Source organism: Thamnophis sirtalis, unplaced genomic scaffold (genome assembly GCF_051295495.1).
Source record: "Thamnophis sirtalis isolate CommonGarterSnake01/CBP01778 unplaced genomic scaffold, rThaSir2_p1.2 scaffold_2, whole genome shotgun sequence".
NCBI lineage: Eukaryota > Metazoa > Chordata > Lepidosauria > Squamata > Natricidae > Thamnophis > Thamnophis sirtalis.
In genome coordinates, this window is record NW_028261382.1 from 43,079,721 (window position 1) to 43,096,890 (window position 17,170).

Sequence of the window (17,170 nt, forward strand, 5' to 3'; positions counted from 1 at the left end):
AAGAAAAAAAAATGAAAAAAGAACGGAGATTTTTTCTTTCTTTCTTTCACTATTCCAACCGATTTATAAAAATAAACCGTGATTCTTTTATTGCTTTTTTGGTGGCGGATTTGCCGAGTGCCAGGAACAAAGAAACGACGTGAGAACAAGGTCGACGTAAGATCAGGTTCTAAACCACTAACGTTTTGCCTGTTTGGACCCAGTTAAGAGAGGTTTGTGTAAGTGGAAATCCACAAAGCTTTAGCATCCCATCGGCTGCCGGGTTAAACGGCTGCTTCCCTTGTTAACCGACGGCAATTAAAGAGGCTAGTCCTGATTAAGGTCCCCAAGGGGAAAAAGCAACCACTAAAATCTACAGGGAGTGCTTCCGTAATTTAGCGATTCCCCCCAAGGAAGGAGATCTCCACAATTAGATTTAAACGTAGAAAGCGTGCTGTTGTTTTTTTTTTCTCTTTAAAATGTAGAAAGCTAAAAAAAATAAAAATAAAACCGGGCGACGTGTCAAGGCCCGGGGAGTCCGCGACTTATGACGGATCCCCCCTTTGTGACCGTTTGAAATTACGACGGACCTTTCCTGCTCAGAAAGCTACTTACCGCCCGGTTCTATACAGTAGATATGATGTGGAAACTACAGCTCCCAGCATTCCTCACTGCCAGCCGACCCTTGGTGGGATTGTAGTAGATAACAGAAGGCCGCCATTTTTGCGCCAGAGAACTACAATTCCCATGAACACCCCCCCCCCCAAAAAAAAATTTTGGGCTGGAGGGGGTGGGGGAAGAGACACCTCCAATATGAGGTCAAGCTAATTGCCAGGGAATGACCAAGGGGATTAATAATGTAGAGAGAGACAGTGAACCACGAATGCTGGTCAGATGAAGGTTAGGGGTGATCGAGGGCAACTTATTGGGTGGGGGGGGAGAAAGGCGTGCAAAAATGGAGTGTGTGCTCTTAATTTGTCCTGGAAAGATTTGTAAATCTCAACTGCCAGCCAGCTGGTTCTAATTCACTTCCAAAGGAGCCAAGGGAGAGAAAGAAGGGCCAAGAGGAAATTTTACATGGGGGGAAACTGAGGAAGGGACGCTATGTTTGCGCTAGTAAGAGGTTGGGGGGGGGGGGCTGGCTTGAGTGCATTCCGGAGGGGCGGGCGGCCATCTGTCCGGGCGGGAGACCTCAAAACAGTTTGATGATGGATTTGCGGGATTTCCCCACGCCGATCCACTTGACTGGGAAAGAGAGAAGAGAGACGGGGAGTTATCTAAAGAGGAGACCACCAGGAAATCAACTCATGGGTCATTCCGGCATCGGTTCGAATTACAGAATCTTGCAAGTCGCAATTTTGTGCTGGAATTTCACTCCCCTTCCTCCCCCGCCCCAACTTGCTTATGCAGGTAGTCCTCGATTTACGACAGTCCATTTAGTGACCGAAGTTACAACGGCACTGGAAACTTGACTGTTTTTCACCGTACGACCTTTGCAGCTTCCCCATGGGGGGGGGAGGGGGTCACGTGATTGACATTCAGATACTTAACAGGGGGTTCGTATTTATGACGGTCTTATTTTCGGGGAAACGCGGTATATCGCCAATTTGGGGACCGCCCCAAAGACTCACCTGGGACTTCCAGGTATTCCTCGATAAAGCGGATGTAAGCCTGGGCCTCGGCGGGCAAGTCGTCAAAGGTGCGAGCCCCTTCGGTGCAACACCTCCATCCGGGGAGGTCCTTGTACTTCACCGTGACTTTGTTCAGGAGCTCCTGATTGGCTGAGGAGAGCAATCGGGAGGAACAGAGGATCTAGTTAGGGTTCCTCGGGGGGGGGGGGGATCTGTGAGACTGGGAGTTTCCTTGCAGGCGTTTTCATGACCCAACCGGGGAACGTCGTCAGTGTAGGAATGAGTGGGGTTTTGGGGGGAGGGAGAGGAATGTGGGATCATTGGTGCTCTCTGAGCTGGGTGGTTTTCTTGCATGACCCAACTAGGTAACATCATCAGTGCTAGAAAGGAGTGGGGATTGCAAAGAGGAGGAGGAGGAAAAGAAAGGAGGGAAGGAGGGAGAAAGGAGGAGGTCAACGGTGGGGTCCTTGGTGCTCTCTGAGCTTAGTGATTTTCTTGCAGACCCAACTAGGTAACATCATCAGGACTAGAAGGGAGTGGGGATTATGGAGAAGAGGAGGAGGAGGAGGAGAAGGAAGAGGAGAAGGAGGGGGGAACTGTGGGGTCCTTGGTGCTCTCTGAGCTTGCTTGTTTTTTTGCAGACGTTTCTTGATCCAACTAGGTAACATCATCAGTGCTAGTAGGGAGTGGGGATAGTGGAGAGGAGGAGAAGGAAGAAGAAGAAGAAGAAGAAAGAGGAGGAGGAGGACTGCGGAGTCCTTGGTGCTCTCTGAGCTTGGTGGTTTTCTTGCAAACGTTTCATGACCCAACTAGGTAACATCATCAGTGCTAGAAACGAGTGGGGATTGCAAAAAGGAGGAGGAAAAGAAAGGAAGGAAGGAGGGAGAAAGGAGGAGGACGACTGTGGGGTCCTTAGTGCTCTCTGAGCTTAGTGATTTTCTTGCAGACGTTTCATGACCCAGCTAGGTAACATCATCAGTGCTAGGAGGTTTGTGAGCAGGAGGAAGGGAGGGGGAAGAAAAGAGGACGACTGTGGAGTCCTTGTTGCTCTCTGAGCTTGTTGGTTTTCTTGCCAACCTTTCATGACCCAACAAGGTAACGTTATCCGTGCCAGGAGGCCTTTTGTAGCAAATCCCTCTCCCTTCTAGCACTGATGATGTTACCTAGTTGGGTCGCGAAACGTCTCCAAGGAAACCACCAAGCTCAGAGAGCACCAAGGACCCCCACAGTTCATCCCCGTCTCCAAATAGTCCCTTCTATTGATACAGAGGCAAGAATTAACTCCTTACCTGCTGGGACATAAGGGGTTTGACACCCCCCCCCCCCAAATTCCGTGGTCTCACCTGGGAAATATGGAATCTGCTTCCCATCCAGATGGTATTCCACGCCCACTTTGATCTCTTCAAAAGTGTCAAGGATGTCCAGCTTCGTCACAGCTAGGCTAGGAAGCATCCCCCCCCCCAAAAAAAGCGTTATGATCAAGTCAAAAAGCATCCTCTTAGGGTTATGTTTCTCACTTACGACCGTGGCAGACTCCTTGGGGGTCAAAATTCACGCGCTTGGCAACTGACTCGTGTTTACGACGGTCGCAGCGTCCCGGGCGGCTCACGCACTCCCCTTTGGCGACCTTCTGACCAGCCGAGTCGAAGGGTGTCATTTAACAACGGCGTCGCCGATTTAAAGAACCGTTTCACCAACGTGGCAAGGAAAGCCATAAACTGGGGAGGCTAAACTCCCTGGCCCGATTTCTCACTGAGCAATTGTGGCTAAGCCGAGGACTCCCGAAGCCGCACCGAAAAGCAGAACGTAGAGGTCTCCCCTGCCAACAGGGGGGGCGCCGTTTTGCAAAATAGCAATAGCAGTTGGACTTATATACCGCTTCATAGGGCTTTCAGCCCTCTCTAAGCGGTTTACAGAGTCAGCATATCGCCCCCAACAACAATCCGGGTCCTCATTTTACCCACCTCGGAAGGATGGAAGGCTGAGTCAACCCTGAGCCGGTGAGATTTGAACAGCCGAACTGCAGAACTGCAGTCAGCTGAAGTAGCCTGCAGCGCTGCATTTTCACCACTGCGCCACCTCGGCTCTTCACAAAATTTCACGGGACGTTCGAATCCCGCAAGGAACAATAAAAACAGAAGGCGGGGGAAAAAAGTAAAATTTGGAAGAGAACTCACGCGCTGAAACCATTGATCATGTGGGCGTATTTCACCAGGACGAGATCTAGCCAGCCGCAGCGACGCTTACGGCCCGTGGTGACGCCGAATTCCCGTCCTCGTGTTTGGAGCGTCTCGCCGATCTCCTGCAAAGATTTTATTTTTTTTAAAAAGAAATGTACGGTGTGGACACTCCTTAAGCCAAATCCCGATTTTTTTTCCTGCTGAAATATTCAGACATCAACCCAAAAAAACCCCACGTAAGTAACCATGGTAACTGATTAAAATCAGGGTGGGTTTGATTTAAATCAAATCACAATTTAAATCGCCAGTAAAGAGGCTTGATTTTAAATCGACTCGATTTAAATCGTAATTTTTAAAGAGCAGCTGTCGTCTCTCTCCCGCAGTGATTCCTCCTCCTCCTCTGGCCCGCTGTTGACTCACCGACAGTCCCAATATTGCAGAATAGACAGTAGCCTCAAAGGCTTCATAACTAAGCTCCATTTCATGCTGAATAACCTAAATTATGAATGTTGTCTTCAATGGAAAACTATCTTGAGATAGATTTTTACTCCAAAAGCATTTGATTAAGATAAATTTGATGAAAGTAAAAAAAACAACAACAACGATTTACGTTTTTTTAAAAATCCGGGGTTTTTTTTTGTTTTTTTTAATCATCGATTTTTATCTACCCTGGCTAAAATTAGTACATTTAGTATTATTTGGTAATATAATTCATTTATTCGACATTCATCAAGACGATCCAATAGGATTTTATCTTACGGCAAGGAACCGAGTCTCGGAAGGGATGCAAGGTGTGTGTGTGTGTATGTATGTATATATGTGTGTGTACACACACACACACACACACACACACACACATATATTAAAGTCACAACCCCTGGTATGCCCCAATTATGGGAGGAAGCTAACTGCTTCCATTCTCTGTCAATCGGCTCGTCACAAGAGTCCATCACGACAGAAACCCAATATTTTTACTGTTGCCGTTGTATTTATCAGCACAAATAAAACACACACATATATATGTGTGTGTGTGTGTGTGTGTGTGTGTGTGTGAGAGAGAGAGAGAGAGAGAGACAGACAGACATAGAGATAGATAGATAGATAGATAGATAGATAGATAGATAGATAGGTAGAGAAAGAGAGAGAGAGAGAGAGAGAGAATGAATAAGTATGACGTGATGGGATGCAAAGGTTGAGAATTAATTAATTGTGTGATTGTGTGTGTGTGTGTGTGTGTGTGTGTGTGTGTGTGTACACCAGCATAACTCTGGAATGCCTTGAGCAACTTCAACCAAACTTGCTACATAGACGACTTACTCTCTGGAAACAAATAGGGGTAAGACAACCCTAACACCCCTCGGGGTGGTGTGTTCTGTTAAGATACAGCCTGTTGTGCCTTCAAATGGCTTCTACTGTACCGCTGTAAATTGGCTTCTACTGTACAGCACAGCGGAGTTGCCACGGTAACAGTTTCACAGTATTCCACAAGGGGGCTCTCTCTGGTAAGGGGGAAAATCCAACCTTAGAAATTACGTTTGATCCGGACATTTCCCCCCTATAAATAAATACCCGGGCAATGCTGGGTTATCAACTGGTGGAGAATAAAATTGTCCAGGACACAGAGAAAACAGCTTTCCCGCCAGGTGAGTTTCAAGATCTGGGGAAGACACCCCCCCCCCGATGTTCTGGCACTTACGTTGTTCTGCTCCGTGGGGAAGGTTCCCACGCCAACGCGGGTGGTGTACGCCTTCACCACGCCGTACACCTTGCCGATGTAATGGGGGGGTATGCCAAGGCCGGTACATACCCCTCCCACGGTGCAGTTCGAGGAGGTCACGAAGGGGTAAGTACCTTTGGGAGAGAGGAGAACATTTTGGGGGGGCTACAAAAGGAGATTTTTTTTCTTTTTTTGAGTCAGCGAACACTTGCAAATTTAAAGTTAGAGTATCCAGCTGGGAAGTTCACAGCCCACATGCGACCAATTTTCGACACCACGCTACGAAAAAGACGGGGAGATTTTGGACAAAGTGCAAAGGGGAGCAAGTGAGATGATTAAGAGAACCAAAACATATGGACAAGGGTTGTAGGAATTGTGTTTGGCCCTGTTCTGACCCAGGATTCCCCAGCGGCACGAAGCCGAGTCCCCGTTCCGATAAACCCCTTTTTATTTAATTGACAGTAAATTCCTCTCCAGCAAAGTCTTTCCTCTCCCACAGTCTTTCAAAAGAGTTTACAACTACCGACCTTGATCTGGCTTGGAGAGGGGCCAGGGTGATACTTGGCAAGAATGCAGGAATGAATTAATGGTCTCCTGCAAACTCCACTCCCCTTTTGCTCCTCTTTTATCCCCTCTGGGAGGGGCCATTCACCGTCCACCTGTGGCCTTCCTCCCAAGTCGACCCCTGTTCTTTAGCTCTTCCCTTCGTCTGGTGACTCTGTGTATGCGCACACTGGGAACAGGCTCCAGCTGTTCTTCTGCCCCGCTGATGTCTGACTCCGAAGGCAGCTGATAACTGTCGGATGGCCCTGGCCCCCTCTCTGCCTCCGACACAGCAATACTTGGCAAGAACACAGGAATGAACTAATGGCCTCCTGCAAACTCCACTCCCCTGTTGCTCCTCTTTTATTTCCTCTGGGAGGGGCCATTCACCGTCCACCTGGGGCCTTCCTCCCAAGTCGATCCCTGTTCTTTAGCTCTTTCCTTCGTCTGGTAACTCTGTATATGCGCACACTGGGAACAGGCTCCAGCTGTTCTTCTGCCTCACTGATGTCTGACTCGGAAGGCAGCTGATAACCGTCAGATGGCCCTGGCCCCCTCTCTGCCTCCGACACAGAGCCCTCCTCAGAGCCTTCCCCAGACTCCAGGACTGGCCCAGGTCCCTCCCCAACCCTCCTCACTCTCTGACTCTGCTGGCCAGCCACAACAAGCAGTGCCTAAATTGTGTGGGGTTGCTTTAGCCGAGTGTGTGCACGCAGGTCCTTGTGGCCGATTTAATAAACCGTGGTTTGAAGGATAAGCACTGCACACGGATCGAACCTAGCTACTAAGACTAAGCTGGCTTGCGGGCCCTTTTTGATTCAGGAAAGAACAAGCTGTAAACAAAACCGGTAAGTTTTAATTTTACAAAACTTACCGAAATCGATATCCAGGAGTGCTGCATTGGCTCCTTCCACGAGGATCTTTTTGGAAGGCCCATGCAGAGCTTGGTACATGAAATACACCCCGTCCTTCACCAGGGGCCGGATCTTCTCGGCGTAGATCTGCCGGTCGAGAAAGATTGACAGGGGCATCAACCGGAGGCTGATTTCCCCTAGTTCCGAGCAAAGAGCTGTGTGCTTCCTTTATTTTTTTTTAAAGAAAGGGCAAATATCCAAACTGGGGAAGAATTTGATAGGAGGCTCCGATTTCCCCCATCGTTTTCAATTTATTTTAAAAAGGGGAAGGCTCTAGTCCCTCTGGAGGGCAAGTGCACTCACAATGGTTGAGATCAAGGCCGGGGAAGGAAAGGGAGGAATACTGGATGTTTTTAAGAAGAGATTGGATATCAATTTATCTGAGGTTGTGTGGGGTTTCCTGCCTAAGCAGGGGGTTGGACTAGAAGACCTCCATGGTCCCTTCCAACTCAGTCCTTCCTTCCTTCCTTCCTTCCTTCCTTCCTTCCTTCCTTCCTTCCTCCCTTGGTTTTTAAGAAGAGACTGAACAACCATTTGTCTGAAGAGGTGTGGGGTTTCCTTCCTAAGCAGGGGGCTGGACTAGAAGACCTCCAAGGTCCCTTCCAAATCCTTTCTTCCTTCCTTCCTTCCTTCCTTTACTTCCAGAAAAGATTTTTAAGAAGACGTTGGATAAAAATTTGTCTGAAGAGGTGTGGGGTTTCCTTCCTAAGCAGGGGGCTGGACTAGAAGACCTCCAAGGTCCCTTCCAAATCCTTCCTTCCTTCCTTTACTTCCAGAAAAGATTTTTAAGAAGACGTTGGATAAAAATTTATCTGAAGAGATGTGGGGTTTCCTTCCTAAGCAGGGGGCTGGACTAGAAGACCTCCAAGGTCCCTTCCAAATCCTTTCTTCCTTCCTTCCTTCCTTTCCTTCCAGAAAAGATTTTTAAGAAGATGTTGGATAACTATTTGTCTGAAGTGGTGTGGGGTTTCCTTCCTAAGCAGGGGGCTGGATTAGAAGACCTCCAAGGTCCCTCCCAACTCGGTTATCCTTCCTCCCTTTGCTTTCTTCCTTTGCTTCCTCCCTCCCTCCCTCGCTTCCTGAGTAGGGGATGGACTAGAAGACCTCCAAGGTCCCTTCCAACTCTTGATATCCTGTTATCCTTCCTCCCTCCGCTTTCTTCTTTTGCTTCCTTCTTTCCTCCCTCCCTCCCTTGCTTCTTGAGCAGGGGGCTGGACTAGAAGACCTCCAAGGTCCCTTCCAATTCTGTTATTCCGTGTGCTTCCCATCTCACCAAAGGTGATTCTAGGCGGCTAACAGACATCGAGGTTAAGTTTGTAAAAAAAACGAAGCTTGGGTCTCAGCCGAAAATACAACTGCGGTCAACCATGGTTTGTTCGGTTAATGAGTGTACAGGTAAACCTCAACTTATAACTCCAACGGAGTCCAGACTTTTTGTTGTTAAGCAAGAGAGGTTTGGAGTTTTGCCACATTTTACGACCATTCTTGCCACAAGTGAATTGCCGCAGTTGTTGAGTTAGTTACGCTGTGGCTTAGAAAAATTTGGCTTCCCCTGGATGTCTGAATTGTTATCACATAACCATGGGGATACTGCAACGGTGAAACACAGCGATAAAACACATTTTTTTCAGTGGGGTTGTAACTTCTGTTACTAAACGAACGTTTGTAAGTTGAGGACTGCCTGTATTTGAACTATGGATTTCAACACACAGTTTCACGAGTCATGGAAACTTTCCCGCCCAGATGCCACAAAATACCTTTAGTTGCTCCAGTTCGGCTTCCGTGTCGATATTAAGCGTTGGGTAGTTGGCTTTGTACTGCTGGGCCAAAACCCTGAATCTGAAACGAGTCAATTCGTTACTTTCTAAATTATGATCATTATCCAATTTCTTCATCTTGCGGCTCAAAGCCGACTCTGAGCAGCTTCCGGTAAGATTCAATATACAAACCTCCGACAATTATAAACACCGATTAGAAATAGAATAACAGAGTTGGAAGGGTTCTTGGAGGTCTTCTAGTCCAACCCACTGCTTAGGCAGGAAACCCAACACCACTTCAGGCAAATGGATTTCCAACATCTTAAAAACTTCCAGTGTTGGAGCATTCACAATTTCTGGAGGTAAGTTGTTCCACTGGTTAATTGTTCTAACTGTCAGGAAAATTCTCCTTAGTTTTAGGTTGCTTCTCTCCTTGATTAGTTTCCACCCATTGCTTCTTGTCCTCTGCCCTCAGGTGCTTTGGAGAATAGTTTGACTCCCTCTTCTTTGTGGCAACCCCTCAGATATTGGAAGACTGCTATCATGTCTCCCATAGTCCTTCTTTCTATTAAACTAGACATACCCAGTTCCTGCAACCGTTCCTCATATGTTTTAGTCTCCAGTCCCCTAATCCTCTTTGTTGCTCTTCTCCTCACTCTTTCTAGAGTCTCCGGATCTTTTTTACATCGTGGCGACCAAAAATGAATGCAATATTCCAAGTGTGGCTTTACCAAGGCCTTATAAATTGATATTAACACTTCATGTGATCTTGATTCTATCCTTCTGTTGATGCAGCCTAGAAGTGTGTTGGCTTTTTTGGCAGCTGCTGGCTCCTATTTAAATGGCTGTCCACTAGGACTCCAAGATCCCTCTCACAAGTTACTACTATTGAGCAAGGTACTACAGATTAAAATGATAACAGTTTAAAACAAAACTTTAAACAGCTTTCAAACTTATGCTACCGCGTTTCCCCGAAAGTAAAACCAGGTCTTATATTAATTTTTGTTCCCAAAAATGCATTAGGGCTTATTTTTCAGTTTAGATCTCGTTTTCGGGGAAATACGGTACTAAACGCATCCGTCTGGTTGAGGATCTTAACTAGGTCTTATTTTTGGGGTAGGGCTTATAAGCATGCTGGGGGAAAAAATCAAGGGTTTATTTTCCCCCCTCCCCATATCCCGTGGTGAAAAGCTGCCAAGCTCCCAAATTACTCACTTTTTGGAGAACTCGTTGAAATCTGCCAACAGGTCACAAATTCGCAGGCCGGTACGCGAAGCTTTGGAAGCGTAGGCTGGACCAATGCCCTTCTTGGTAGTACCCAAGCTGTTGGAAGAAACCAACTGGGCATTGAACAGGGCACTTCACTCCAACTATAGATAATCCTCGATTTACAGCATAGGTAGTGACCATTGAAGTTACAACATCACTGAGAAAAGTGACTTAGAATCATTATTCATACTTACAGCCGTTGCTGTATCTCCCCCCACCCCCACATTATTAAAATTCAGATGCTTGGCAATTAATTGTGGTTGTTAAGTCAAGAACTAACTGTTATATCATCCAATGGTATGTGAGAATGGAGACTGGGGAAAGAGCCACAGGCAGGGGAACGTTCAGATAAGGGACAGTTGAGCCCGCAGCTGCATAATGGGTAAAGACTCAGGAGGGACCCTCCCTAGCTTCTCAGGATGTAAAGGAGAGGGCTGGAATGTTATGTGGGGGAGACCTTGGGGGAAGAGGCTAAGATGCTGCTCAGGGAACAGTTGGATAAGAGGCAGCCGAGCCCTCGGCTGCATAATGGACAGGCTCAGAAGGGACCCTCCCTAGTTTCTCAGGATGTAAAGGAGATGGCTGTAATAGTGTGTGTGAAAGACCTTGAGGGATGGAAGAAAAGATGCCATCGAAGGCAGATAAGAGATGGCTGAACCCTCAGCAGCATAACGGACGGAGAAAAGGGCTCAGAAGGGACCCTCCCTAGTTTCCCAGGATGTAAAGGAGGAAGCCTTAAGGAGTCAGGGTTCGAGATCTTGTCCAGGGAACAGTCAGATAAGAGACAGCCGAGCCCTTGGCTGCATAATATACAGGCTCAGAAGGGACCCTCCCTAGTTTCACGGGCTATAAAGGTGGCGGCTGTAATAGTATGTGAGAAAGACCTTGAGGGATGGATGAAAAGATGCCAAGGGAAGGGTCAGATAAGAGACGGTTGAGCCCTCAGCTACATAATGGATGGAGAAAGAGGTTCAGAAGGGACCCTCCCTAGTTTCTCAGGATGTAAAGGAGGTGGCTGTAATATTATGTGAGAAAGACCTTGAGGGATGGATGAAAAGATGCCAAGGGAAGGGTCAGATAAGAGACGGTTGAGCCCTCAGCTACATAATGGACGGAGAAAGAGGTTCAGAAGAGACCCTCCCTAGTTTCTCAGGCTGTACAGGTGGCTGTAATAGTATATGCGAAAGACCTTGAGGGATGGATGAAAAGATGCCAAGGGAAGGGTCAGATAAGAGACGGTTGAGCCCTCAGCTACATAATGGACGGAGAAAGGTTTAGAAGAGACCCTCCCTCCCTAGTTTCTCAGGCTGTACAGGAGGTGGCTGTAATAGTATGTGTGAAAGACCTTGAGGGATGGATGGAAAGATGCCAAGGGAAGGGTCAGATAAGAAACGGTTGAGCCCTCAGCTACATAATGGGTGGAGAAAGAGGTTTAGAAGAGACCCTCCCTCCCTAGTTTCTCAGGCTGTACACGAGGTGGCTATAATATTATGTGAGAAAGACCTTGAGGGATGGATGAAAAGATGTCAAGGGAAGGGTCAGATAAGAGACGGTTGAGCCCTCAGCTACATAATGGGTGGAGAAAGAGGTTTAGAAGAGACCCTCCCTCCCTAGTTTCTCAGGCTGTACACGAGGTGGCTATAATATTATGTGAGAAAGACCTTGAGGGATGGATGAAAAGATGTCAAGGGAAGGGTCAGATAAGAAACGGTTGAGCCCTCAGCTACATAATGGGTGGAGAAAGAGGTTTAGAAGAGACCCTCCCTCCCTAGTTTCTCAGGCTGTACACGAGGTGGCTATAATATTATGTGAGAAAGACCTTGAGGGATGGATGAAAAGTTGTCAAGGGAAGGGTCAGATAAGAGACGGTTGAGCCCTCAGCTACATAATGGATGGAGAAAGAGGTTTAGAAGAGTGTGCCTTCAGATGTAAAAGTGAAAAGCGGGGGGAAAGGTCTACTTTCAGACCAGCACCATTCTGTTCATGTAACTGACACAATAAAGTCAGAGGAAGTTCTGCTGGGTGTGTTCCCTGTCTGGACTACCTCGCAAGGCCGCCACTTCTCCATTTCAGCCTGCGGAGTCATTTCCACCGGTGGTTTTGAGAGCGCTTCAGAGGGCAAAGCTCCAACCCTTCTTCCCAATGCCCCACTTACTTTTTCCCTCCTTGTTGTTGCCTCTGCTGCTCCTGGATGCCGTCCACGGCTTGGTGGAAATTAAACACTAAAGAAATAGGAGAGAGCCAGTTTTGTCTGTTGGTTTAAGGCGCCAGGCTTAAGAGAGCTCGAGTTGTTCTGAGACCAAGGCTTCCCGAGAGCATGAAGCCGACCCCTTGTCCCGACAAAAACCCCTTTTATTAATTGACTGTGAATTCTGCTCATTCACATCCTGCAAAGTCTTTCGAGGGAGGATTTACAGTCACAGACCTTATCTGGCTTGGAGAGCTGCCAGGCCGATCTCTGCAGAAATTGGCCAGGAGTCTCAGAGAGTCACGAACCAATTAAGCGAACTAAGTGTCTCTCCTGCAAACTCCTCTCCCCTGTCGCTCCTTTTTTATTCCCTCTGGGAGGGGCCCTTCCTCATCCACCTGTGGCCTTACTCCCAAGTCGACCCCTCTTCTTTAGCTGGGGTCAGATAGTATGATAGTCTCTACCATGTGTTTGTATGTTGATATGATCTTTATGATTATGAGGATGTTTACATTTTAACACGCTTGTTATCTAGGAAACATCCTGTTCAAATTAGAAACGAAATTTGTGATATAAAAACATTAATATACATACATACATACATATATATATACACATACATACACACACACACACACAGAAAATTTCCCTATTTTCTAAGACTTACCCAAGTGAGCACGATCGGAAATCACAGTCCGGGTCTCCCAGCCTTCCAACCCTGGGAAAGCAAAACATTTCTTAATATTACAGCTGTTCTCCCGCCATTAGCCATTTCCAATTTCACTCCGATTTGTTGTCCCCAGAGCCAAAATAATGGAACAACTTCTCCCAATCGTAGAGATCCCACCAAGGTTCAGATTAAACATCCATTTCAATACAATATAGTACAATAGCAGAGTTGGAAGGGACCTTGGAAGTGTTCTAGTCCAACCCCCTGCCTAGGCAGGAAATCCTACAGCGTCCCAGCCATTTTATTTTTTTAAAAAAGAGAAATTAATTGTTCTGGATTTGGGGAACAAGGGGGGTCCCAGAACCACAATTTGGAGGAACGAGATGTCAAGATCCTTACGGACTCTCATGGTGGACTTCCAAAATGACGTTGGTGATGGGAATCCAAAGAAGATGATGTTGGCAATGGCCAAGTTAACTTTGGGAGGACAATTAAGGCAGTTGGTTCAATGTATTTTTTTAATTTAACTTCCTGTGCTCTTTCCTTCGCGCCAAATTGCTCCGCAGAAAGAAGACTCACCTGGTCCCTTTTTCAAGTTCTTCTCCGCTTCTTCAAAGAGCCCTGGAAGGTGGATTACGACGCCGTTCCCTGGAATAAAGACAGCGTCATCATACCTAAGTATTTTTTCCTGGTTTTATTCTTAAGATAGTCCCTGATTTACAACCGTTTGTGTAGTAACCGTTCAGAATTACAAGACCACTGAAAAACAGAGTGAAGAAAATGTGTATTTGATTATTCATATAATAACCACGGCTAGAATTGTATTGGCACGAAATTGGAATCCCTAAAGATGTAAAGGTGATTAAGAAAATATTAAGACTGTGCAGAAATGAATAGATTAACTCTAGCAATTAAAGCAGTGTTTCTCAACCTTGGTGACTTCAAGTCCTGTGGACTTCAACTCCCAGAAACCCCCAGCCAGCACAGCTTGAAGTCCACAGGACTTAAAGTCGCCAACGTTGAGAAACACTGAATTAAAGAAAAGGAAGAATCTGGTTATTATAATATATGTGGTGGTTATTTTATCATTGGTTAGAAAATGAACATGGGTAGAAAGTATACAATTCAGTAATTTAGGAAGAGAAATGTTATAACAGGAGATACGTTAAGTTGTAATGTTAAAGTAAGTGTCTTAAAATAAGATTTATTCTTAATAAGAGTTAAGAATTTGGTGGTAAGCAATAACTATTATGAGACACCAAAAATTGTACTCAGGTGACGCGCTGATTGATGAATGATGAAACGTTTGTTTTAAAAGAAAATATTAAAAACTTCTACGAAAAGAAACACCACTCAAAAGAGACAGGACCATTTTTCACACTTATGACCGTTGAGCAGTTCACGTGACTATAATTCACCGTCTTGGTGACTTAATTCATATTTACGACAGTCCTGGGGTCACGTGATCCCCTTTTACGACCTTCTGACCAGCCACGTTGATGGGGAAGCCAGATTATAGCAATAGCAATAGCAGTTAGACTTATATACCGCTTCATAGGGCTTTCAGCCCTCTCTAAGCGGTTTACAGAGTCAGCATATCGCCCCCAACAACAATCCGGGTCCTCATTTTACCCACCTCGGAAGGATGGAAGGCTGAGTCAACCTTGAGCCGGTGAGATTTGAACAGCCGAACTGCAGAACTGCAGTCAGCTGAAGTAGCCTGCAGTGCTGCATTTAACCACTGCGCCACCTCGGCTCTCTTAACAACGGTGTTACTAACTTAACAAATGCAATAATTTACTTAGTGGCTCAAAAGGTGGTAAGTCCGATGAGGCCAAATTCACTTAATTGTTTCATTTAGCAACAGTTAAGTGTTTCATTTAGCAACAGTTAAATGTTTCATTTAGAAACGGATAAATGTTTCATTTAGCAACAGTTAAATGTTTCATTTAGTAACCCTTAAATGTTTCACTTAGCAACACTTAAATGTTTCACTTAGCAACACTTAAATGTTTCATTTAGCAACACTTAAATGTTTCATTTAGCAACAGTTAAATGTTTCATTTAGCAAGTTAAATGTTTCATTTAGCAACACTTAAATGTTTCATTTAGCAACACTTAAATGTTTCACTTAGCAACAGTTAAATGTTTCATTTAGCAACAGTTAAATGTTTCATTTAGCAACACTTAAATGTTTCATTTAGCAACACTTAAATGTTTCATTTAGCAAGTTAAATGTTTCATTTAGCAACACTTAAATGTTTCATTTAGCAACACTTAAATGTTTCACTTAGCAACATAAATCTTGGGCTCAATTGTGGTCGTAACTCAAGGACTACCTGCACGGACACAGGGATGAAGCCTCACCAATGAACGACGTGGCCTTGTGATTGATCACCCCGCTGGGCAACAAATGGAAATCATATTCCACCGTGTCGACCACAACGGTGTGTCCCGCATTGTTGCCCCCCTGTAGGGAGAGAAAAATCAAAAGGTATAAATACAGAGGAAGAGAACAAAAGAACACACAAGGCTGTGTTTACACAACACGGAGGCACACACTTGTCGGGCTGCACCCATACAACAACAACAGGAGATTCAAGGACAAAACGTTGAGAAAACACTTTTATTGGCAGGAGGGATCTCCCAACATGGCAACTTTTGAGACTGGTGGACTTCAACTCCCAGAATTCCTCTGCAAGCCCCATGTCGGCTGTGGGCGATGGGGTTAGCAGTCCTCCAGGAAACTGCAGGTGTTCTGCATTCTTCCCCCGAAAAGGTGGGGAAAGTTGCACGCTTTGGAGAAAACCGTCCCGTGCAGGCTGCAAGAGGATGGGTTTCGGAGTCCCCAACTGCAGAGGATAGGGCTTGTAGTTTCTCCCATCTATACAGGGCGGGGTCTGTAGTTCCGCCAATCTCCATAGGATGGGATTTGTAGTTCTCCGAGCTGATGAGGGTGGGAGGTGAAGTCCTCAGCTGCAGAGGATTGGGCTTATGTCCCCTTATCTGTGGAGGGTGGGATTTGTAGTGCCTCCCAGTAGTGGGGCAGCATGGGATTTGAAGTCCCCAGCTTTGAAGGATAGGACTTAAATCCAATCTGCAGGGGGTGGGATTTATAACCCCCCCACACACCAATCTGTGGAGGATGGAAATTGTAGTTCCCCCAATCTGGGGAGGGTGGGATCATGAGCATGGGAGTTGAAGTCCCCAGCCGCAGGAGGACTTAACTTGAGAGGATGGGATTTGTAATTCCCCCAGTTGCAGGGGATGGGATTTGGAGTCCCCAACTACAAAGGATTTAAATCCCCCAATCTGGAGAAGGATGGGATTTGTAGTTCTCCCCCAATATGGAGAGGGTGGGATTTGTAGCCCCCCAAATCATGAGCATGGGAGTTGAAGTCCCCAGCCGCAGACGATAGATAGGACTTCCCTGGCGGGGATGGGATTTGTAGTCCCCCCAAATCATGAGCATGGGAGTTGAAGTCCCCAGCCGCAGAGGAGGATAGATAGGACTTCCCTGCCGGGGATGGGATTTGTAGTCCCCCAAATTCATGAGCATGAGAGTTGAAGTGCCCAGCTGCAGACGATAGATAGGACTTCCCTGGGGGGGATGGGATTTGTAGTCGCCCAAATTCATGGGCATGGGAGTTGAAGTCCCAAGCCGCAGAGGATAGATAGGATTTCCCTGGTGGGGATGGGATTTGTAGTCCCCCAAAAGTATGAGCATGAGAGTTGAAGTCCCCAGCCGCAGAGGAGGATAGATAGGACTTCCCTGGCCGGGATGGGATTTGTAGTCCCCCAAATTCATGGGCATGGGAGTTGAAGTCCCCAGCCGCAGAGGATAGATAGGACTTCCCTGGCGGGGATGGGATTTGTAGTCCCCCAAAATCATGAGCACGGGAGTTGAAGTCCCCAGCCGCAGAGGGCTTCCCTGGGGGACGATGGGGTTTGTAGTTGCTCCGCCGCCGGGGGAGCATGGGGCTTGTAGTCCCGCCCCGCCCCAACCCCAGAGCAGAGTCGAGGGCTCACCTGGCACCTGCAGACCAGGTCGGCGTCGAGGCTGAGCAGGTCGACCACCTTCCCTTTGCCCTCGTCCCCCCACTGCGCCCCCAGCACCACCGTCACGCGGTTCCCGGCAGGGGCAACGTGGGGAGCCGACCCCAACCGGGCTCGCTTCCCGCCCGGACCTTCGCCGGCTCCGCCATTCAGCAAACCCGCCGCCGCCGAGCCGCCCTCTCCCGCCATGTGCTTGCAGGCAAAAGCGGCGAGCCCTACCTAACATGGCGCCGCGCGGGCAGGCTTCGGCGCCAGCAGTCAACATG

At 47.1% G+C, this 17,170-nt stretch overlaps 1 protein-coding gene across 1 annotated transcript; it reads right to left on the reverse strand.

The window, feature by feature from the left end:
- Nucleotides 1–508: 508 nt before the first annotated feature.
- Nucleotides 509–17,116, reverse strand: LOC106544217 (adenylosuccinate synthetase isozyme 2). Its single transcript, XM_087705184.1, has 13 exons — nt 16,878–17,116; nt 15,216–15,318; nt 13,428–13,496; nt 12,846–12,896; nt 12,146–12,212; nt 9,937–10,044; nt 8,722–8,803; nt 6,925–7,051; nt 5,487–5,641; nt 3,788–3,912; nt 2,954–3,051; nt 1,611–1,760; nt 509–1,224 (listed from the first exon to the last, which is right to left on the reverse strand). The coding sequence occupies exons 1-13, from the start codon at nt 17,091–17,093 to the stop codon at nt 1,172–1,174; spliced, it is 1,404 nt and encodes a 467-aa protein (XP_087561310.1). The 5' UTR covers nt 17,094–17,116; the 3' UTR covers nt 509–1,171.
- Between the last annotated feature and the right edge of the window lie 54 nt (nt 17,117–17,170).

Bases quoted from the DNA above. Each gene is read 5' to 3' on its own strand.
- LOC106544217 (XM_087705184.1), bottom strand. From the start codon at position 17,093: ATGGCGGGAGAGGGCGGCTCGGCGGCGGCGGGTTTGCTGAATGGCGGA. The intron at 12,897-13,427 runs GTGAGTCTTCTT...TTGCTTTCCCAG, and splicing joins GAACTTGAAAAAGGGACCAG to GGTTGGAAGGCTGGGAGACC. The intron at 3,052-3,787 runs GTGAGTTCTCTT...GATGCTTCCTAG, and splicing joins ATGATCAATGGTTTCAGCGC to CCTAGCTGTGACGAAGCTGG.